Source organism: Lissotriton vulgaris, unplaced genomic scaffold, assembly GCF_964263255.1.
Source record: "Lissotriton vulgaris unplaced genomic scaffold, aLisVul1.2 SCAFFOLD_503, whole genome shotgun sequence".
Taxonomy (NCBI): Eukaryota; Metazoa; Chordata; class Amphibia; order Caudata; family Salamandridae; genus Lissotriton; species Lissotriton vulgaris.
Window position 1 is genome coordinate 973,823 of NW_028253338.1, and position 23,967 is coordinate 997,789.

A 23,967-nucleotide genomic window follows, 5' to 3' on the forward strand; every position below is an offset into this window, starting at 1 on the left:
TGCGTTTCTGCATAGAATTTATATTCTGATTCATAGTTTATTTTAAGTGTTTATTCAAAACTTTGGGTTTATGATGATCTGCACAGCTTTTGTGGTATTCAGCAGTATTTACACGCTGATTCGCACAGCTCACTCGAAGTGTCTATTCAATATTTCAACTTCATGCTGATTGGCACAGCTTTTGTGGTGTTCAGAAGTTTTTTCTCTTTGCGTTATGTGCAGGGTTTTGCAAAGAGTAATTTGGAATTTAACGGTGTTTTCTTGACTTTTCCTCCAGCTTTTCTCCTGCAATTACATTTTCTGAATTATTGTGATAGTAATTAGTATGTAGTGCTTTTGCAGTTTCAGTAAGTAGTCATTTGTTGGCTATTCTATCTTTGCAACAGCAACTGGTACACCAAACATTACGGTGAACCCACCCAAAGAATTTCTATGTATCCCAGGCGATTCGCCAGTCCCATGGTTACAGAGGAAAGAATATTTTTTCAATTATATTTCTACTATTAACCATGCCAAAAAACTCTCTGCCGAAAGGAAAAAGAGTTTGTTACTTCATTAGTAGGTCCTGAAGGACTGAGAGTTTATAATCAAATAAAGAAAGAGGATGGCAGTGGTGATGAAAATGTTTTTGTGAAGTACTTAGGCAGCTAGATACTTACTTCTCTCCTAAAGTATGCATAGGTATTACATGTTACAATGTTTTTCACAGGAAGCAGGAGAAGAATGAATCCATAGATGAATATGTAACTGCATTAAAAATAACTAACGTTGGATTGTCATTTTGGTGTCATACAAGAAGAACTAGTGAGAGACTAAGTTGTAATGTGCACTCGTGGATTAATGGAGACAGTCCGTTGAAAGACGTGATGGCGGTTGTCAGAAAAGATGAATTATCAGGCAGGTGCATGAATGCACTCAAGAAGGATAATCAGATGGTAGAGCAGCAGGAAACTGTAGCCAGTGTTGGCCAACAAACCCAAAGAATGTAAGTCGGGCAAAAGCATACAGAAAAAGATAGGGTTAAAAATAAGAAAGAATTCAGGTGTTTTAGGTGTGACAGTAGACACCATTTGGCCAACAATAGGAATAGTCCAGCTATCAAACAGAAGTGCAGCAACTGTGACAACATTTGTCATTTCTGCTGCGTGTGCAACAAAAAAAATATCAAGAAAAGACAAAGTTAAATGTATAGAGGAAAGGGTGTCTGATGGTTCTAGTGGTGACGATGGTGAGAATGGTGGTGAACATAAGAGAGAGAATGGTTCTAAATATTACTAATGGTAACAACACTGGTAAACCTATGTGCTCTATGACAATGGGGTGGGGGAGTAAATATCCGCATTGCTGCTGATTCAAGTTCACCTTTCACTATAATCAATGAGTCAATATGGAAAGACAAATTTGTAAGAAGATTGGGATCCAGTCTTCGTGAAACAGACATTGCTCCTGAAAGTTAAACTGGCGAACCTATAGAGTTGTTGGGTGACAGGAATTTGATCTTTAGATTCAAGAACAGGAAGGCATTGGGTAAAGTGTATATTTCCAAGATAGGCCCCTCAGTCTTGGGCTCGTGAGATCAGAAAAATTCAAACATCATTTTATATCCCAACGGGATAGAACATGTGTTAGTGCTTGATAATGGTGAGCTTTTAGGTAAAAGAATGAGTGATGAGTTTCCTAATATCTTTCCAGGAAGAATGGGAACACTGGAATGTTTTGAACATAAAATTATGTTGAAACAGAATGCTTCTCCCAAAATTTATAAACTCAGAAATGTACCAATGTCCATACGAGATGAGGTGGAAACAAATTAGGAAGGTTGGTGTAATAGAACCTGTGGAATCATCTGAGTGGATTGCTCCATTGGTTGTTGCAAGGAAAGCCAATGGAAAGATCAGATTATGTGTTGATCTTCGCCACCTTAATGTAAAGATTTTGGCTGACCAATTTCCTTTACCCAAAATTAGCGAGATGCTGACTAAAACTAGAGGCATGGAGTTATTTTCCACCATTGACTAATCCCAAGCATACCACCAAATCCCTTTGTGTGAGGAAAGCAAGAAATGTACTGCTTTTATTTCTCATGTGCGATGTTTCCATTCACAAGAATGCCTTTCGGCTTGACTTCTGCAGCAGCTGTTTTTCAGAGTTTAATGTATAATATTTTTGAGAAGCTAGACCAAGTATTGATTTTTCAGGATGATATCCTGGTGATGGGTAACGATAGCAATGACCATAATGATAAACTCAAGCAGGTTCTGTCATTATTAAACAAATATGGGTTAACGGTTGAATATGCCAAGTGCAAGTTTTCTGCGAGGAAGGTGACATATTTAGGTCATGAGATCAGTGTGGCAGGTATTCAACCCAATAATAAACTAGTGGGAACCATCACTGATGACCCCAATTCCAAAAGCAAAGAGGAAACTAAATCCTTTCTAGGATTTGTTGAATTGTTTTCCCCAAATTTGTCAAACTTTCCACACCAGGCAGTTACTTAAGGCCAGAGTGAAATTTGAATTGTCTGAAGAGTGTGAAAACACATTTTTAGATGTAAAAAATGCATTGCAACAGCACCTGTACTGCAAGATTTTGATGCGTTGAGAAAAAATATGATCACCAAGGATGCTAAAAGTATTCGCATTAGAGTAGTTTTATCTCAGCATGATATGATGGGAAATGAAAGAATAATAGCTCATGCATCAACATCGTTATCTCCTGCTGAAGAAAAATATGCTGTAATTTAAAGAGAAGTGTTAGTGTGTGCATGGGCACTCGAATATTTTTGCTCATTTGTTTGCTACCATCAAATGTGATCATAAACATCTAGTGAAAGTATTGATGAAGGTGGGCATGAACAATTTTTCATCAAGGTTAGCCATTATATCTATGAGGTTACTAGACTATGTATACAGGATAATTACCTGGAGAAAAAAAATGCAGTGGCGGATTTTCTTTCACAGCTACCTATTATGATCAAGGAAAACCAAGACGATTTAGTGGATGATGTGCAAGTTGCTTGGGTATGGGATTATGCTGTGGATGCTTTTACCAAGGATGAATGAAAATGGAGAATACAACAAGGATGCCACTCTAATGAAAGTAGTTGAGTGTATAAGCAAAGGTTGGCCACCAAAGGTTGATAATTTCCTTGTGTCACCAAGGACATCCAGGGATCATTGAGATGAAATTGACTGTGAAAAGTGTCTTCTGGTGGGCTGGTATAGACAATGAAGTGAAGCGAGTTGTATGAGTGTGATTTGTGCATGTCTGTAGATAAGATTCTTAAAATGCTAAGGCCTCCTATGAGTGATTTTTTTTTAGTCTGGAATCTCCTTGGGACTAATGGCCTTTTGTGAAGATTATTAAGAAACTAGATACATATCGTTATTACGTTTCTTGATGAAATGTTTTTAAGTAAAGGTAGCTCTGCTACTATTACTAGGGACAATGGGGTGCAATTCACTTCAAATTTGATGGTGCAGTATTTGAACACATGTGGAATTAAACATAGAACGACCTCCAATCCTAGTGGCAATAGTATTGTGGAACGTTACAACAAAGTGTTGAAGAGAGCTATACAATTGGCATGCAGAAATATTATTCTCTGGTAAATTCAAGTTTTTAAAATGTTATGGTCATACAGGGTAATAGAAGTTGAAGCCACTAAATATTCGCCTTTTGAACTCTTGAGATAAAGGAAGCCCAGATCCAAATGAAATCCTAGACGGTTAAAGAGTCTGGGTAATGTTGGTTTGTCTTCATTAGAGGTTAAAACAATCTTATGCTCAAACATGACGAATATAAAAAATTATGAAGCGAAGTACAATACTAAACAAGCTGATCTCAATGTAGGACCATGCGAAAGGATTCAAAAACCTAGATTTGTTTAAAAAAACGAAAGTAAATTTTATGAGCCTCAATGCATTCTAGAGTTGAGAAAAACCTTAATGAGATTAGAAAATGTTGGAACCTAAAGAGTAGCACTATGGGGTCAAGGTGCTATAAGAAATGGAAACAACAAAGGGTTAGAAACAGAACCCAAGGCAGACCAATTTAGGGAGGAAGAAAATTTGGATTGTCATAATGATTGTGCTAGTGATGTATTACGAAGAGAAAATACTTATGGGATCACCAGGAAGAATTGTAAATTGAGGGATGCAGGCTCTAATGGAAGCAGTAAGGAAGATACGGGGGGTGATAGTGTGAAGGTTAAGGGCAGATTGAGAAGTGTCACCAAACAACCTACTGCATTGGATGATTATATTTGTGATTAGCTTTTTGTTGCGTTCATATATATTTTTCCCCCTTTGTATTCTTTCTACCATTTAGCCAACACGTGTAGTTTTTGTTATATGCTCCTTATGTGTAGTTTTAGGTTTTTGTTTAGAAAACATTATATATATATATATATATATATATAGATAGATAGATAGATAGATAGATAGATATAGATATATAGATATATAGGGTGGTGTGTAGTGTGTGGCATTTATGTAATGCTTGAGAGTGGCTGTGAGAGTGTTATTGGTGAGCGTGTGTGCATATATGTGTGTATGTGTCTAGGTCAACATTCTTGTGGTTTTGCCAGAGGAGAGATTTAATTGGCTACGGAAGAGCAGTGAATAGCTGTGTGTGAGTGGTGGTGTGGAGATCTGAGCAACAGCAGTAGTGTGAGTTATTGCTGTACATAGTAAATGTCAGAGAATGAGTGTAAGTAGTAGTGAATAACTTAAAGTGTGAGTAGCAAGGAGTGAATGTTGGTCAGAATGGCTTCAAGCCAAACTTACTACTGACTGAAAAAGTGTTAGGTTTCCTACTTTTAGAAGTAGAATTCAGAGCAAACTGTATAAATTCTAAGATACAATGTTGGGAACTAGAACTCTACCATAATCTTAAAAGAACTCATTGATGCTACATTAACCACTGTGGATTTCTATGCACAGTGCATGAGAGCATGGGGCTACATATGTTTTTAACACAGTAAGACTATCCACCAAAATATTTCATTAAAGTATACATTCACGAGAAAAGTAAAGCATTTGCAAACAGCTGAAAGGCTCACAGGAAGTGTGGCAAGTGTGCCTTCTTGCTGAAATACATTATTAAAAAAATTTAACAACGAAGCCATGTAGCTCTATTAAAACACATTTGCCATGCAAAGACTATCCCTGTGAAATAATAGTTATTAATATTACAATATATTGAGGGATATGCGTTTAATATATAGTCAGTGAAATGAAAAATTCTACAATAATGCAAAACACATACAGAGTTATAATGGTGGTCCAATACATTACTCTGGTAATTTAACTAGGCTTAAAAACAAATATTATCAGGACTATATCAATACTTACGCAGAGGTTATGTAATGCCTGACAAGGTTGATAGCTATATGTTTAGCCAACCTTGTAACTGTAATTATTCAATACAGGACTTTGTAAAGCAGATACATGTCAATAAAATGGTACACAAGTTTTAAAAATGGTGACAGGGTTTCTATTTTACTTGAAGAGAGCAGCCACCTGGCATAAAACTGCATATAACCATGTCCGTTTTTGAAAGAGCACCAGCACGATGTTGTTCAATGGAGTTAAGCCATAGGGACAGACCCACTCAACCTCCACAGTAAAACTGGGTGTCAACTGGCCTGAGTTCACAAGCTCAGTTGACTCTCAGCTCCTTGTTCATCAGATGGCGGATTTAAGGAAAGCATCACAATTGCCCCAAAATGCCTCAGGAAAAATTAACATTGCATCAACACCCATTTGTTCAAAGAAAAGCACCAATAACCCTAACAGCAGAGGTATTCCTCAGAAAAAGTGCCAGGCAAAAGTTGCAGACATTATGAAGATCTCCGAGAGGAACATGATGCAGCAGCACAGATGCCTGACTCCAGATCAATGATCTGATGAATAACCACAACTTTCACTCGCATATTTTCAATTGAAGCATAAGAATTTTCAAGCAACGAAAATACTGAAATATGGGGAATTTTCTTTAGCAGCCCATGATCATGGACCTGAGTCATTTATTCTCTTTCGTATCTTATTGCTTATGATCTATTTAAGATCATTCTATAATTCCAACATTGTCTTTTCTCTTGTATGTATTCTCTGGTGACGCTTTCTCATATAAAGTACATGTAATGTGTCCTCTTTGGGGTTAGTATTGGAAGGCTAGGTTTCTAGGTTGAACTCCATGACATGTAAGGCTAAGTTTAGATATTAATTTACTTTTCATCTCTTTATTGCATGCATGGCATGCACTGTGCTGAAAATACATTCTTTCAGATTTCCCAATGTTATTTTTCATAAACAGCATATCGTTTTTTGCTTGTAAATATGTCCTCTGCACCTAAAATGACTGGCAGTAATTATTTCTTTATTTCACATTTTGAAAGGCTCTGATAATTAATATTATTTTTCCATTTAATGTTATGGAACTGTTAACCATCTCATTTGTCATGTAGCCTCATAATTTATCCAGCACTTACACAGCTTCCAACAAATCAGCCTCACAATGCTGTCGTACTTTTGTATGTATTTTCTGATGTCCAACTAGATGGTGCTTAAGATTAAAGCTTTTTGAACATACACTGCACTGATAAGGTCTTTCGCCTGTGTGCATTTTTTGGTGTCTATGAAGAACTCCTGTTTGTTTGAAACTTTTCCCACATATTGTACAGTGGTAAGGTCTCTCCCCAGTATGTGTTCGTTCATGTATAATAAGAGCTGACATTGCAGAAAAGCCTTTTCCACACTCAGTACATGTATATCGTCCTTTTACTTTGTTCCCACGCTGACGTTCAGGATGGTTTTTCTTGTGGCAGGTTTGCTCAAGCTCTGCACTTAGGTACGGTCTGCAGTTCTGAAGAGGCACTGATATCAGTGGAACAGCATTTTCATTTCTCATCCCACTCTCACATGCAGTGTATGTATCCAATTTCTGTACATCGGTCACTATCTGATTTATATTGCAATCGGTGAGTTGAATGCACTCACTTTGCCAGTGCTCATTCTGCTCTCCTCCCAGTTCGCGATCACTTCCTAAACACATGTGACTTTTAGAATTGCTTCTCTCATAAAGACTCTGCATCGTGTTTGCTTTTTGTCTTTTCAAAGTAGACTTACGTAGTCTCAAATTGTCATTACATTTTAGAGATCTGCTGACCATTCTCTTTCTGTTCAAACTTCCATTACCTGTTATGATTAAAAATGAAATGAATATCATTAGCATTCTAAAGGGGAATTTGCACACAAAGTATTCAAATAAGATACATTTTGGAATAGTGCAGTTTCAAGGAGAAGACAAGATGTTGATCCACCAGCACAGAAGATCATCAACATTAATGATTACATGCATAGGAACTAGCAGGTAAAATACCAATGTGCCGTTTAAGATAATCAAGTAAGTCAACTAGACAAGGGTTTTTTAGTAAAAGGCATTGGAAAGGGTCCCGTTTTCACGATAGATTTTTTTGCTTTACACGTTTTAAACTTCCACTTGAATGGTTAGAGAACAGCACATACATCACTCAACATCCCTTAATTAAAAAACAATCATTCACTTATTTAAGGCCTTTGAACACTTTGTCTTACCCAATCTTTTAAGAACATATAAAATAAGGTCGATTTGATTGATACAGTCAGAATAAATTTAACCTATTGAAGATTTCCTCGATTATATACATAAGGAATGTCTTGGGAGATTTACTACTGAGCTCTATCTGCATCAAACTATATCTCTGAATGTTAGGTTTTATTTTCTCAAGTTCTATTTGTGCAATCCCGGATATATATCCGAAACATGGGTTTACCATTTATATTATACTATTATGAGTTCGACCCTCATACTGCTTTGTTTTGCCCAAAACTGAAGGTACTACAACAAAGCAGCTGAAACCTCTACTTACCAGCTGTGGTGTGAGCACTTTAGTGCGTGTTTGATACTACCTGATGTAAATGTTCACTAATGATTATCAATTAAGAGCCACCAATCCCAACATGTGGAACATTTATATATGTTTTTTATCTTCTATGTGAAAACAATAAAATGATGACTTTCCAAAGATTTCCGTTTATTTATTCTTTGTGACTTTATGTAATTGATTAACTTCCAATAAGTAACCACATCATTTTTTGTTTCAAATCTGTTTATTGAGCACATGACACAGAAAAAATAACATGCAAGTAGGTACAATGTAGCCCCATCAAAAAGGCATAAAAAGAACATCATCACTCAATATGGATGTCAGAACATTTCGAGTAAAACGGAAATAAAGGAGTACATTCTCACCCTAACCCGTACTGCAAAGGAAGTTAGGGAAAGTAAAGCAACAAGTGAAACAATAGGCTACTGACCCTTCTAAGGTTACAGGACATCTCTCTCAATTCGGTAAAGACCAAGGTAAGACATCTGACATCACTAAAATCTTATAGAGGCTTGACCTTGCCAACATCATTAGGTGATTTATGTAAAGCAACATACAGCATACCATGCTCACCTGGTTCATACGACAGACAAAGGTTCATACGACAGACAAACTGATAATCCAAACTGAGCAACATCAGAGGCAGTTCACCCACATTGAACAAAAGGAAAGTAGGAAGAAAAAGGAAAGGGAGAGAAAGAAGAGAGGATCAAACCACTCAACCAAGTGAGGGAGCAGGGGAAGTTGCATTATGAATAACCTGTTGTTGGAGGGGCTCAAAGGTGCTGGCATAAAGGAAGATGTAAGGTCTCTCCTACAGGGATGGCGGGTCGGAGGAATCCTGTCGATGGCCCCTCTCATAAGGTTCAAGAGAGTCATCAAACATTTGCAGAGCTTGTAGCCTAGGGGGAACCAATTGAAAGTGCTCCATCTTAGAAAGGTGACGTATTAGTGGTTGCCAGACAATTTGGCATCCATGTGGTTGATATGTGTGTGAGCAATTCAAGGGCTAGAACGTGCCACAACCAGAGGAACCAAGTGGCAATCGGGTTGATTTCTTCCAAAATAAACGACATCATTTTTAAAGTACGTGAAATACTGCCTGAGGTTTGCATGGTTCGACCTACATATTGCAGCTTCTGATATGTTATGTTGGTTTGTATAGCACACGAATCACCCAAGAGGGTATCAAGGTGATTGGGCAAAAGATACACCTTCATGAGAGGGCGGTTAAATGGCCAAACAATATTAAACGTAGACCAACCCTCATTCCTTACGCGTCTGTCAGAGAAACTAACCCCATGGTCGGGAATTCCTTAGATGGTGGGAGGAGACTTTAATTCAGTGCTCAGCATAGATCTGGACAGGTCGTTTCCCCCCTGAGTAGAACCCCTGCTTCATCTAACGCCCAGGCTCTGGTGGACTGGCTTACACACTGGACACTCATTGACATTTGGTGCACTCTCAATCCCACAATGCAAGCTTACTCACATTACTCAGCAGTGCATGGCCTGCATGTGCGACTAGATAGACTAGTGGGTTCCCAATCACTACTCCCATTGATTAAGAAGAAGGAATATCTGGGTCGGATGCACTCTGATCACAACCCCCTGTGGATGCAGCTTGAATGGGAGACGGATCGCCCTCCCATACCTACGTGGTGCCTACAACCTAGTGCATTGGAAGACCCAGAGTTTCGCACATCACTAGGGATTGGCACCCTTGCATACTTCGAGCTAAATGAAGGCACGGCAAGCAGTGCACTGAAAGAGTGGGAGCCTTTTAAAACGGTGATTAGGGGGCATTGCTTAGGGGCCACGTGGAATGTGCGCAAGCAGTTGACTGCTCCCTCACAAAGATAGAGTCCCAGTTGTTGTGGTGTGACCAGGAAGGAGAAGGGAAGAGTAAGGATCTAAGGCACCTAGAGAAATTGCGAGCGGATCATGCTGAGCTGCTGGAGCGCTTACGATGCCATAACTATACTGCACATACAGCCCGCACACAAGCCTCAGCTGACCGAGCGGGCCGACTGCTTGCTTGGCTGATAAAACAAGAATATGCCCGCACCCCGATAGGAGCCATACGTACAACTGCAGGGGATATGTTATATACACAACATGAAGTACATAAAGCTATGACACAACACTACATCAAGCTGTATTAGTCCCGGGGGCGAAGTGATGAGCAGGGCCTAGAGAAGTTTCTAGGCTCCATACAATTAACCACGGCAACAGAAGAGCACCAAGCAATACTTAACGGCCAGCTCACATTGGAGGAGATAGGGGATGCCATCTGAGAAAATGCCTGGGCCGGATGGCCTACCGGCGGAATACTATAAGGCCTATTGTGAGACTCTCACACAAAAACGTTATACCTTAGACATTAACGCCTTAGAGGAGCGCAAACTTCCTCCCTCAATGCGAGAGGCATACCTGGTATCCTTATTAAAGTCAGATAAAGATCCAATGGAACTTGGTTCCTACAGACCTTTGGCCCTACTAAATACAGATTACAAAATACTTGCTAAAGTGTTAGCGGATAGATTAGCAAAGGTGGTCCCTGCACTGGTCCACCCAGACCAAATTGGCTTTGTGCCCTTCAGAAGTACCTCTCTCAACCTGAGACGCTTTTTTAGAATAGCTACGGATGCCGTGCAAGAGTGGCTTAGAGAGGGATGTCTGATATTAGACTTGGAAAGAGCCTTCAACTCCCTAGAATGGGACTACCTGTCTGCAACACTACAGAAGTATGACTTAGGCCCTGGGTTCCTTCAATTGGTCAACCTGCTTTATACTGGCCCCATAGTCAGGGTCCGAATGGGACCTTACATCTTGAATGCTATCCCGCTGCGTAGAGGAACTAGGCAGAGGTGCCCCCTGACCCACCTCCTCTCCAACTCGCAATAGAGCCACTGGCAGAGGCGATGCGCATCATACTGGGAGACGGTATACCTCTAGGAGATGCTGTACATCAGGTATCAGATATCCTCGTATATATAAAAGACATAGAGAGTCTCTGACCAACTGGCACACCTGTTGCAGAACTTTGCCGAAGTCTCTGGGTTGTGGGTGAATGTGGACAATTCATTCAAATATATGCATTCAACGAGGCGGGACAAGACCCAGACTTCACAATTAGTGGTAGTAAGGTACAGTGGAGGGAAAATACTTTTCGTTACCCAGGTATCCGGATCTATCGCCAGCCAAAAGATCTGTTTAACGGGAAGAGCTCTGGCGGCAATCTGGTCGCAAATGCAATTTTGGGGCACGCTTCCACTTGCAATAACAGGTAGAGTAGCACTAACCAAGATGGTAATCCTCCCTAGGCTCCTATATTATTTTGAAAATCTCCCTACATACATCCATGCTTCCTTCTTCACTACACTAGAACAACAGATTAGGGACTTTATATGGGGAAGTGCCCGACACTAGCAAAACAGTACTTACCAACAGACCAAGGGAGCCTAGCAGCGCCCTGCTTTGAGCACTAGTATTTCGCTGTTCAACTGCAGTGGATAGCCCAATGGCTAGCGGATAGGAACCGCGCAGGCATGGCCACTGCGTGGCCACCATACTCGTTAGAAAGAATTATTAGACTTTTCCACCACAGCACGAAATCGCGGACACCAGAGCCATTATTACTTGCAGTAGCATACAAATGCTTCCGCAGGAGCTTATACACAACACAAAGCATTAATCCCTATACGCCATCTATACCATTGGAGGGGTCACCCAGTGGCCACACGGTGCTTACGGCACAGTCACTTGAGGAGTGGCAAGAGAGAGAGGTCCAGACCCTAGGAGATCTATACTGAGAGGGAGCGCTCACACCACATACTTCCTTAGCAGAAGTAGAGGGACTCTCACCGGGACAATTACTCACACACCGCTCGCTGATAGCCACACTGACGGCCAGGTGGGGGGACATGACTACGGACTTGCAATCACACCTCACCGTACAGTATTTACATGTCATGGGGTGCGGCAGACATCTCTTACGCTGGTTCGCCGGCTCGCTTAGGACCCAAGCGGCAGTAAGCCTGGATTCCCTCCACCACAAGTGGGAGCTGGACCTAGGGTGCCAGCTCGTCGACAAGGAATGGGCACAAAGACTGGAAAGTCTAACATGCATACCCAGAAACAATCAATTCAGGCAAATCCAGCTATATATAATCCACAGGGCTTACCTCACGCCTGCTAAAATCAGTCAGTATTTCAGTGGGGCAGACGCTAAGTTCCCGAGATGCGCTGAGCTGGGAGCCGAACTAATACATGTTATAGAGCTGCCCTCGGATTGGAACATATTGGGGCACGATCGCCAGAATGTTACACACCTGTACAGGCCGCACACTGCCCTTTAAATGTCCGGTATACTTGCTACACAAGTTTAAGAGAACACCAACAACTAAGGTAACATCTAGGTTCCTAGATCTAGGGATGGTGGTAGCCAAAAGACTACTAACTAATCGATGGAAAGCAGCAGACCGACCACATACGTAGGCATGCGCTATTCACTACTAGCATGGGCCAAGGCAGAAACCTTCACCATCAGACGAGAGGAAACATTGGGTCTACGCCACACCCCCATAGCAGCACAATGGGACACTCTCTTGGGCTAGCTATAGCAGTATGAGTGGGAGGGGCCTGAGAGACCTCCTGACCGAGGAATGGGTGGACAAGTGGCATTAACCGGATAGGCTATCTGACGGCAGATAGCGATATTCCATGGTAAACTACTTGACAAACATGAAGTCACATAGGTGTATACGCCACAGACAGGGGACACCGAAAGCTACACTAGTAACGCCATATTGCGCGAGGCCATACGGGGAAGCCGAGACAAGATACTTAGGGCAAGGCCAAAGATGTTGGTTTTCTTCTTGTTGTATCCTTTTTCTTTTCTCCCTTATGGGCAATATGTTAGAACTAAATGAACTCATGGAAAACAATACGTTTACTAACTCAACTGTGCCTAACCGTAAGTCTTACACAGTGCGGAACGATGAACAAAATTAAAGTATGTAGTAGCTCCTTACCTCAAAAAATTACTTCGGTACCTCGGATACACGTGGTAAACACTGCATTGTTATTATTACATCCTGAACAGTGTTGATGATCTACTAATGAGAATATATTGTAACAACTGTAACTGTTAGAGGAAAGCCAAAATATACATTATATGCATATGTAAGACTGCCTGTGAATGCATAAACTCAATAAAAAAAGATTTAAACAAGGAAAACAAGGTGATTGGGCAATGTGGGTAGATGTGTGGTCCCAATGTGCTTATATGAAGTACCAGGTCTTCCGCTTCTTGCGGAACTCAAGAAGTGAGGCGAGGGTCTGATGTATTCAGGGAGGTCATTATTTGTCTTGGGTGCGATGTAGGAGAATGAGCAACCTCCAGGTTTGCTTTTGCAGATGCGGGGAGAGTGTGCGAGTGAGAGTGAAGAAGCCCATAGGTGTCAGGTGGGTTGGTGATAGTGTATGATGCTGTTCGTGTATTCTGGCCCTATGTTGTATAAGGATTTCTATGTGTTCTTGAAATGTATGAATTGGCTGCGCACATGAATGGGAAGCCAGTGAAGCTTCCTGTGGTGCAGTGTGATGTGGGTGCAGCAAGGGAGGTTGAGTATGAGTCTTGCAGCTGTGTTCTGGTTGGTCTGGATTCTGTGTAGAAGTTGTTTGGAGATTCCAGTGTAGAGAAGGTTGGCATAGTCCAGTTCTAAGGCAACCATTTGAAGATCTTTCGCAGTATGCATATGATGTGGAAGCAGGAGGTGCACACTGAATTTACTTGAGCAGTGATGTTGACCTTGTCATCTAGGATGATCCCTAGATTTCTTGTGTGGTCTGTCTGTGTTTTTCCTAGCTTTGACTGACATAAGATGGAATCCCATGGGGAGGTCTTGTTGCCGAAGTTCAGTACTTCTGTCTAGTTGGAGTTGGGCTTCAGGCAGTTGATTTGCGTCCAGTCTGGTACCATGGTCATGCAGTTGGGGAAGTTGGTTCTGCTGCGGTTTGTCTTGTATGTAAATGTTGAAAAGAGTGGGGCTGAGGCGATCCCTGTGGGACACCACATATCAGTTTCTTGGTGGCTGATGTGAAGGGTGGCAGCCTGACCATTCTGGATCTTCCCATGAGAAAGGAACAGATTTATATGAGAATGGATCCCTGTATGCCAGTCTCGAGGAGTCTTCTGATGAGGGTGTTGTGGGAGACAGTGTTGAAAGCCGCAGAGAAGTTGAGGAGGATGAGGGCCGATGTTTGTCCTCGTTCCAGGATGTTTTCAATGTCATCGGTGGCCATGATGAGTGCTGTTTTAGTATTGTAGTTCTTTCTGAATCCTGATTGTGTGTTGTCTAGAAGATGGTGAAGTTTGAGGTGGGCGTGTGAGTTGCTTTTCAATCGTCTTCTCAATTACTTTGGCTGGATATGGGAGCAGGGAGATGGTTTGAAAGTTTCTTAGTTGATTTGGGTCAGCTGTTGGCTTCTAAAGGAGGGTGTTGATTTCTGAAAGTTTCCATTCACTTGGTAAAGTGGCAGACATAATGGACTTTTTGATGTGGGTTAAGGTAGTGATAACTGGTGATGCTCCCGGGTTGTATAGGTGATGGAGGCATGGGTCCGTTGTGGCCCTTGAGTGGATGATCTGCATGATTGTCGCTGTGTAGTTTCTGGTGAGGGTTGTCCATTTGGTCAGGTAAATGTCTAGGTCGGTAGGTTAGTGATGGTTTCTATGTGGTTGGATTGTTGTGCGGAGTTGCTGTAGAGTTTTGTGATATTACTGTGGAAAGACTTAGCGAGGTTGTCAAGAGTTGTTGGAAGGCAGCAATGTTGTTGACAGTGACTGAGGGCAAGGTGACATTTTTTCAGCTGTTGGAGCTACGTCGATGCGGTCCACTAGTGATTTTTTCTTTGTGTCTGTAATTTGCTGGTGATCGCGTTGGAGTGCAGCCTTGTGGATAGTTCTCTTGGTGGTTTTGTCTGGCTCTCCATTTCCTTTCTAGAAGCTTACAGTGTTGTTTAGTGTCTTGGAAGTCTTCTGTACACCAATTGGCCTGCTTGTTTGATCTACTATGCTTGTTGGGTTTGATGGGTGTGAGGGAGTCTGCGCACTTCTTGATCTAATTGTTGAAGTTGTTGATGTCCTTTTCGAGATTGTCGGTGGGGCTAGGCTGATCAGTGTTGAGGGCGCTGAGCCAGTCTGCTTCTAAGATTTTGCCCCAGCTGCGGCTTAGAGTTCTGAATCTGGTAGGGGTGTTGACTTGAGGTGTGTTGATTGAGTGGTCAATCCATGTGAGCTGTGTGGTGGAGATGTATATGATGCTGTTGCATGTGGTGAAGATGGCGTCCAGTGTGTCCTACAGTGTATGTTGGTTCTGTGACGAGCTGGGTGAGTCAGATGTTTCGCAAGCTTTCAAGGAGCCCTGTGGTGCAGTAGTCATTTTGGTCTTCCAGGTGAAAATAGAGATCACCGAGGAGAATGTAAGCTCTGGAGTCAATGGTGAGCGGAAGTCAGTGATGAAGATGATAAAGGTGGCTTGTGGTCGGGTGGTGTGTAGGCGAGGGTTCCGCGTGACTCTGTTACAGCTGTCATTAAGTAGGTCCTGGGGTGGGAGGGGGGGGGGAGTCCAGGTTTCCATGATGTAATTTCCTGTGCTGATGGGTGATGGGAAATAAAGTCCTCTTGCTTGTTTTTTTCTTTAAAAAACGGTTTTGGCAGGAAAACCAGTAATGGTACTTCGTGTCCAGATAGTTGATGGGAAATTGAGTCGTTACTTCCTATTCAGGTGGATGATGGGAGACCAAGTGATGTCACTTCCTGTGCTAATGGATGGTGGGAAATTAAGTCCTCTTGCTTGATTTCTTTTTAAAAACATACATTTCCCCCTCCATAGAGACTACAATAATATCAATTAAATTCTGAAAATAAAGTAACTACACAGATGAATATGGAAATGAATATGGAAATCTAAATAAAAAATATGGGAAAGGAGAAGAGCCGAAGGCAAGAAACTATCAACAGATCATTTTTTGCTATAAATAAGAGTAGATTTGGGGTAAAAAAAATAAAAAGTATTATATAACCGACTGTATTTTGAAGCATTTCAAACATATAATATTGTAAATCGATAGCCATCATTAATGGGGAGGTATTTCACCAACGGACTGTGAGTGATGTGATACATAAACAACACGAATGGAGCCTCAGTTGTATTTGATGTCTCTCAGAGACCCCAGTTGAAAAGCATCTCCTTTATTCAAAATTACAGGTCTAGAATTATACATTATTTGTGCCCCTCAGATCCAATTGCACTGCTCAGATTGAAATCTAGTAATGGTGTCACCAGGCCTTGGGGTTTGTGATGCCACTAGAAACCCTCAATGGCAAAGTTGAATCATATCATACAGTTTTCCATCATTAATGCTAAATACATATATGTACCTTGAAACCTTTATGCTAAACCCTGTACCTTTAGCTCTAAACTGTGTAAGAGACTGTGATGTTTTAGCATAGATATAATCAGTTTGTCCTGCCAAGCTTCCCTACCATCCTCTGTGACTAACCTTGCCAACCCCACTAGAAATCGCACGTATTGTACTGACAGCAACTCTCTGAGAGGAGTGTGTAAGGGCTCTCACCATTTTTTGGGACATATCAGACTTGAGAAAAGGACATGCAGAGCGTGGAAAACCATAACGCAACCTAAGAGATGCTAGAAATGTTAGCATCCTGCCCTTTCCATAACGGAACCTGTTACTTTCGAAAGTATGATGACTTCCCAATTTCAGATGGCGGAGTACTTCCAGTTCAACAGGGAAGAGACAGTATTTAACCTAGCGCAACCGTGAACATCTTGCCTGCTAATTGTGTGTTTAATTGGGTTTACTTAATATTTTTACCAGTTTGCACTGGGCCTTCCCTTTGCCTTTGTTGTTTTTCGCCCTCCTTTCATTGCTATCCTGTTTAATATCTGCACCTTTTTCGCTTCAGTTTAAAACCACTATGGACCTGTTGCTGGAACAGCACTCCCATCATCTGCTCCTCTCCCATGTGTCTGCCCCTGGAATGTTTACATTTGCTCTGCGTGATTACTTACCCTTAGCCTACAGTGGTGAATATCATCAGATACTTGGCATAATACCTTTTATATACTCACTACTGAAGTCCGCTAATAATAATAATATACTGTGTCGCGCCAAAGGTGGTGTACAACTACAGAATGAGAGTCGCAGTCCTGAGGACTGAGCGGGGCCAGGGTTTCTCCTTTCCCTTATCTTTCCCTGTTTTCCTCAGTCTCATATGTAGTGCATATTCTATTAAATATTTGTAGGGGAACTGGAAATATACTGTGGGTTGTAGTTTCTATGCACCCAAACGCATTGATGATAAGTATCTGTGCTGTAATATTAATCTCTGTTTCCTTTGGAGCCAGTGTAAAAGCTACCTTGTGGGGCCGTAGCAGCGTTCACCAGCGGACCCACCTGCCATCAGTCCACCGCTTCTTGGTTGCCTCTCACCGCCTCGCTCCCCAGCGTTTCCGGAGTACGGCAGCTGAGCGGAGAGCGGGCTAGGGGACTCCAACCCCCAGAAGCCCCAGCGCCACGCACGCACGACCGGAAAGGACGGCGCCAGGAGGCGCATAAGTGCAGCGTGAGACCGGCAGAGCGGGGGAGCCAGTGTAAAAGCTACCTTGTGGGGCCGTAGCAGCGTTCACCAGCGGACCCACCTGCCAGCAGTCCACCGCTTCTTGGTTGCCTCTCACCGCCTCGCTCCCCAGCGTTTCCGGAGTACGGCAGCTGAGCGGAGAGCGGGCTAGGGGACTCCAACCCCCAGAAGCCCCAGCGCCACGCACGCACGACCGGAAAGGACGGCGTCAGGAGGCGCATAAGTGCAGCGTGACACCAGCAGAGCGGGGGAGCCAGTGTAAAAGCTACCTTGTGGGGCCGTAGCAGCGTTCACCAGCGGACCCACCTGCCAGCAGTCCACCGCTTCTTGGTTGCCTCGCTCCGCAGCGTTTCCGGAGTACGGCAGCTGAGGGGAGAGCGGGCTAGGGGACTCCAACCCCCAGAAGCCCCAGCGCCACGCACGCACGACCGGAAAGGACCGTGCCAGGAGGCGCATAAGTGCAGCGTGAGACCGGCAGAGCGGGGGAGCCAGTGTAAAAGCTACCTTGTGGGGCCGTAGCAGAGTTCACCAGCGGACCCACCTGCCAGCAGTCCACCGCTTCTTGGTGCCTCTCACCGCCTCGCTCCCCAGCGTTTCCGGAGTACGGCAGCTGAGCGGAGAGCGGGCTAGGGGACTCCAACCCCCAGAAGCCCCAGCGCCACGCACGCACGACCGGAAAGGACGGCGCCAGGAGGCGCATAAGTGCAGCGTGAGACCGGCAGAGCGGGAGAGCCAGTGTAAAAGCTACCTTGTGGGGCCGTAGCAGCGTTCACCAGCGGACCCACCTGCCAGCAGTCCACCGCTTCTTGGTTGCCTCTCACCACCTCGCTCCCCAGCGTTTCCGGAGTACGGCAGCTGAGCGGAGAGCGGGCTAGGGGACTCCAACCCCCAGAAGCCCCAGCGCCACGCACGCACGACCGGAAAGGACGGCGCCAGGAGGCACGTAAGTGCAGCGTGAGACCGGCAGAGCGGGGGAGCCAGTGTAAAAGCTACCTTGTGGGGCTGTAGCAGCGTTCACCAACTGACCCACCTGCCAGCAGTCCACCGCTTCTTGGTTGCCTCTCACCACCTCGCTCCCCAGCGTTTCCGGAGTACGGCAGCTGAGCGGAGAGCGGGCTAGGGGACTCCAACCCCCAGAAGCCCCAGCGCCACGCAAACACGACCGGAAAGGACGGCGCCAGGAGGCGCATAAGTGCAGCGTGAGATCCGCATCGCGGAACGCGAGCGGGACGCCGAGCTAAGCCCGGGCAAAGGGCGGGCAGTCTGTGGCAGTCAGGGGCTGTCAACGGCTGGGCTGGGCCACCCCCCTGTGATTTGCTACCCGGATTGGACCTGTGATTCCACTACCCTTAGCATGAGTATACGCCCTACCCCTGCTTCCTGGATACATGACAACCTGTTCAGGGAAGAACTTAAGGGGAGGAAGTGGAGGGTGCTCAATTGGTGCAATAGGCACTATGGACAAATTTATAACCCGAGTTGCTGCCATCATTGAGAAGGAGATAGTAATGACGGAGCGGCAGCTTTCGATGGACTTAAATCCGTCGAAGAGATCATCCCTGGGCTCCATAGCTCGAGCCGAATCCCCCATGAGCTCCTCGGCCCAACTGTCAACCCCCTCTTGCATACATGAGGAACCTCGACTTGCCTCATTAAGGGTTAGTATTGACAGGCTGGAAAATTTGGCTGCACTGTCTACTCCCCACCCCGAGGTTGCTGATTCCGAGGTATTGCTCCCAACAAAAACAAGTGCAGTTGCTCTTTCAGCTTCAGCAAAAGACCCTGGGCCCTCAGACAAACCAATACCAGACCCTAAGACTCTGACCTCAGGGGAAACAAAAAGGAAAAGGACTGCCAGCCCGTTTAAAATGAACTCCATGAAACGTTACAGGACTCTGCGGAAAAGGGGTCCAAAGCGCCCATCCTCCAAGCACCAAACCAATGCCCCTTTTGTCTTTAAGGGGGCTGACTCCATTGCTGATAATGCCAGTGCTATTCCCTTCATAGCCCCTCAGCCTGTGCCTCCCTGTGCCCCGGTTACCTATGTCCAGATGGAGGGGCTGCTGAAATCTCTTTTGGCCCCGATTGTTGATAAAGTGGCAGGGATGGGAGAAAGGCTTGACAGGCTCGAACAATCGACCCTGGACAGCTTTTTCTCGCTGAAAGCACTGATTAAACTACATTTTAAGATAGGGGAGGAGGTGCAGGGAGGGACCCCCCCTAATGGTTCTACCCAGGTGCCCCAGCTCGCCCCTCTCGATATAACATCCACGCCCAATGTAATAACTTCGGACCCGGTCAATATTGTACTAGTAGAGCCACGGAGGGCTTCTTCTTCTGCAGGTAGCACTGGTCAAGCAGCGAAAGCTGCTCCAAGTACCTTCAAGCACTTAAAACCATCGGGTGGGGCAGAGCTCCCGGGGAGGAAAAATCAAGTATCAACTAAGGGAACAAGCAAAAACATCCCGAATGCCCATACTGTGACTACCTCACATACTAGCAATGCCCCAATGCGACCGCAAATTCCAACTCCTAAGGTTAATCATAAGGCCGCTCGGTCTAAAACTGCCCCGAAACCTCCTCCAGTCAATTTGCCACCAGATTGCCACCCATATGTTGCCGTCCTGATTAACGTACCTATACTAAAGGCTGGCACCAATGAAACCCCCCAGGCACTAACAAATAAAACTATGTACTGGCTCAATTCCAACAAACCCTTAGCAAGGGGCCTAGATGGCCATATCATAGGAGCAAGAAGGGTGAACTGGGTGGGCTATGGGCACAAGAAAGTGGAAGGTGAATGTGTGGTGGTAAACTTTAGAGACAGTAGAGTAGCACAATCCATCTGCGACTCCAATCCTAATCTTGATGGGCAGGGAATCAGCATAGTGGATCTAACATTCTTCTACCCAAGAACAACCCCACTTATGAATGGTCGAGATTTTGTTTCTGGGCAGAATAACAACATAAACTACTTTGACTTCCCTACCAAACCTCTGTTCTATCCTCAGGCAGCTTGGCAATCAACCGGGCGGAACCCTTTGGGATATTGAACCGAATCAAATTCTGAGAAGTTGGTGGTAGATGACACTGCAGCGGGAGACCTCGATCTGATCAGTCTGGTTGCTGTCCCTGACACTCCCTTTATGTGCAGTAAAATCCCCACACCCACGTATGAGAGAAGCCATGCCCGAGCTGAGCAAGATGGGGTTAGTACCCTAGTGATACAGGAACCTGTGGCGGGTGAGAACGACCCTATCCCCGGCGCTGCTCCAGCAGTGACGGATCCAGTTCTTAGGATTTTCAGCTGGAACATCGCGGGAATTGACAGGAAGATGGAGTTGCCAGAATGGAGTGCCCTCGTGGAGGGCTACTCCATCTGCATATTCCAAGAGACATGGGCCAGGGAGCCCCGTCACAAGGTGGGCTATTCATCACATTTTATCCCTGCGGTAAAGCCGCTGGTAGGGAGGGGGCGCCCTTCAGGGTTGCAGTCTCCTTGGACTGCAGGGTGGAGGAGCACTTTACAAACTCCCCTGATATACTCAATATCACGCTTAAGGATTCCCGGGGTCGTATCCAGCTAGACATTTCCAACGTCTATGCCAGAGGCACAAGGGGGGGGAGTACAATCGGCCACCATAGCACTCCTGGAAGACCCGTTAAGAAAACGGCCTAGGCACTCGAACACCATGGTGACGGGTGACTTTAATTGCACGTTCGAGCCCCTTGGTCTTGATGATGTGCTGGGCGTGGAGGAGGAGGGCGCGAAAAGAGGGATCCCGGCCCAGGCCCTGCCCCCCATCAAGAAATGGACCCAAGTGGCACTACAGATCAACGCACTAAATTTGGAATTTGACCTAAGGGCGGTAAACGGGAGGTCAAAATCGGATGTGCAGGGCGCACACACATACAATAGGCCCAATCATACATCGAGAATAGATTATATTCTTCTCGATGTATGTCTGTGGAGTACCCTGCGCGACATGAGGATCATTGAAAGTATTGACAGTGACCATAATCTTCTGTCACTTGATCTAACCGCAGGGTGGCTAGGGGATAAGGATAGGCTCAAACGTTCATTGCCGGCACCAAATATCCAGAGATTCACGGTATCTAACTGTGAGAGACGGTTAAAATGGTCCAAGATCGCCCTGTCCACCGAGAAACTTTCTACTATAGGGGCCCTGCTGGTCGAGGCTCAGAGCAAACTGGGTCTATTGCGTAGTGCACCGGAGGAGGCCACGCAGGTCTTTTGTGCCTTAACTGGTGCACTGGGCAAACTCTTTGTTTTACCCAGTGGTGCCCGAACCACGTCCAGCAGGAAAGACTCCGGGACAAAACAGGGCTGGTATACAGTAAAATGCAGGCACAAGAAAAGGGCCCTGATAGAGGCAGTTAAATCTAAGTCCCCAACTGCTGTTAGATCAGCCAGGAGAGAATATTCCCTGACCATAAAGGCGGCCAAAAACGAATGGGAGGTAAAGTTTTGGGATGATCATCTGACCGCAAGTAGGGGAAAGGACGCAAGGAGCTTCTGGAGTATGATTAAGAACAAGAATAGGCCAGATGGGTTGCTTATAACTTGTAACATCCCCGCCCAGCTCTGGTATACTCATTTTGAGGCTCTTTACTCTCAACCTTTAGGGGCTCTTAGCGATTCCTTTTCCCAGGTGAATGACCTAATGGTTAGCAATGCGGATGACTTCATCGAGAGCGAGGTAGAAGCAGTAATCAAGTCCGTAGTCCCACTAAAAGCTGCGGGGCCTGATGGGTTACCCGGTGATTTGCTCCGCGCCAATCCCAAGGTATGGGGCAAATTGGTTGCCACTTTACTAAACGCAATTATGAGGGGTGCATCAGTACCTGATTCCTGGAAGGGGGCGGAGGTTGTCCCGATTTACAAGAAGGGATGTCGGGACAGCCCCGCCAACTACAGGCCAATCAGCCTGATTGACTCTTCTCAAAAGGTGGCAGGGAAGGCTATCCTGGGGAGGATCCTCCAATGGGCTGAGGAACACAAGATATTGTCAGACTTCCAGGCGGGCTTCCGTACAGGCACGGGTACGATAGAACAAGCTTTTAGGCTGACCCTCCTGTACTGGAAGGTGGTGGTGCTGGGCAAGGGCAGTCTTTATTTGGCCTTTATAGACCTGAAGACTGCCTTTGACCTAGTACCAAGGGAGGAGCTTTGGAGGGTCTGCAGGGGCTGGGATTTCCCGCCTACATCCTGTCGCTTCTTGTCAAACTCCACTCAGATAACTATGCACAGGTGCGGTGGGGCAAGGACGGGGAGAAAACCAACAGAATACCAGTACAAAGGGGTGTCCGCCAGGGCTGTGTGCTGGCCCCCACACTATTCTCATTATATGTCAATGGTGTGGTTGAACATCTGCTTAAGGAGCCAGCAGACGCCCCGTCCCTGGCGGGCACCCGGATACCAACCTTGCTCTTTGCCGATGACACCTTGCTCCTCGCCAAAACACCGCAGGGTCTCCAAAAGCTCCTCACTCGTTTCCAGGAGTTCTGCTCCCTCAGGGGCCTCATAATTAATGTGGATAAGACCAAATTCCTATCCATGAACCCCCCCAAAAAACCCTGGTCCACCCCCGGTCCTAAATTCTGTTGCACTCGAAAGGGTCCTCGAGTTTGATTACTTGGGGATTCGCCTTAGTAATACTATGAGCTGGACCCCACATATTAATAGGATGTTACTTAATCACAAAAGGGTGGCCGGTGCCATACTCAGGGAATACCGTTCTTCCTCCAAACATTGCATCTCCCCAGCAATAGACATTTACAAAGCCAGAGGGGCTCCAGCGGCTTTGTATGGGGCGGAGTTGTGGGGCTCCACAAATTTAGAAGCACTGGGGAAAGCAGAAAATAAATTTTTGAAAGACTTTTTGCTACTCCCAACAAGCACACCTACTATCCCAGTGCTTCTCGACACGGGCTGCAAATCGATCATGGACCAGGCACGATTGCGGCCGCTGCTCCTTTGGGGCCGTTTATTGAGGGTACCGGAGCTAGCCTCCTATGCAGCTGGTCTGTCCGAAGTAATTGCAATGGAAGGATGGCATCGCATAAAATGGTTAAGAGACATCAAGAGCCTCCTGGTGGAGTTGGGTTTGGAAAATTGTTGGGTTACCCGTTCCGCCCCACCAAAAGTCACCCTGGAAAAGATATATTGGGACTGGGTAACCAACAAACTCATTTGCTACCCCCGCCACTGCAACTCAACCACTGCATTTTTACAAATTAAAGACGTTGTAGCATTCGAGCCCTACCTGGATTTAATCTCCATCTCCCTGGATAGGGCCCTCTATTTTAAATTCAGAGTGGGCACTTTACCCCTGGCCGAT

General features: G+C 44.9%; 1 protein-coding gene across 1 annotated transcript in view; it reads right to left on the reverse strand.

Annotated features, from left to right (window-relative positions):
* Positions 1–5,206: 5,206 nt before the first annotated feature.
* The window catches only part of LOC147661039 (uncharacterized), a gene marked incomplete at its 5' end in the record, with an annotated part of 156,361 nt that continues 137,600 nt past the window's right edge, over positions 5,207–23,967 (reverse strand). The window contains one exon of the mRNA XM_086951378.1: positions 5,207–7,202. Coding sequence (XP_086807504.1) covers positions 6,493–7,202 — 710 coding nt within the window. The remainder of the gene's footprint in view (positions 7,203–23,967) is intronic.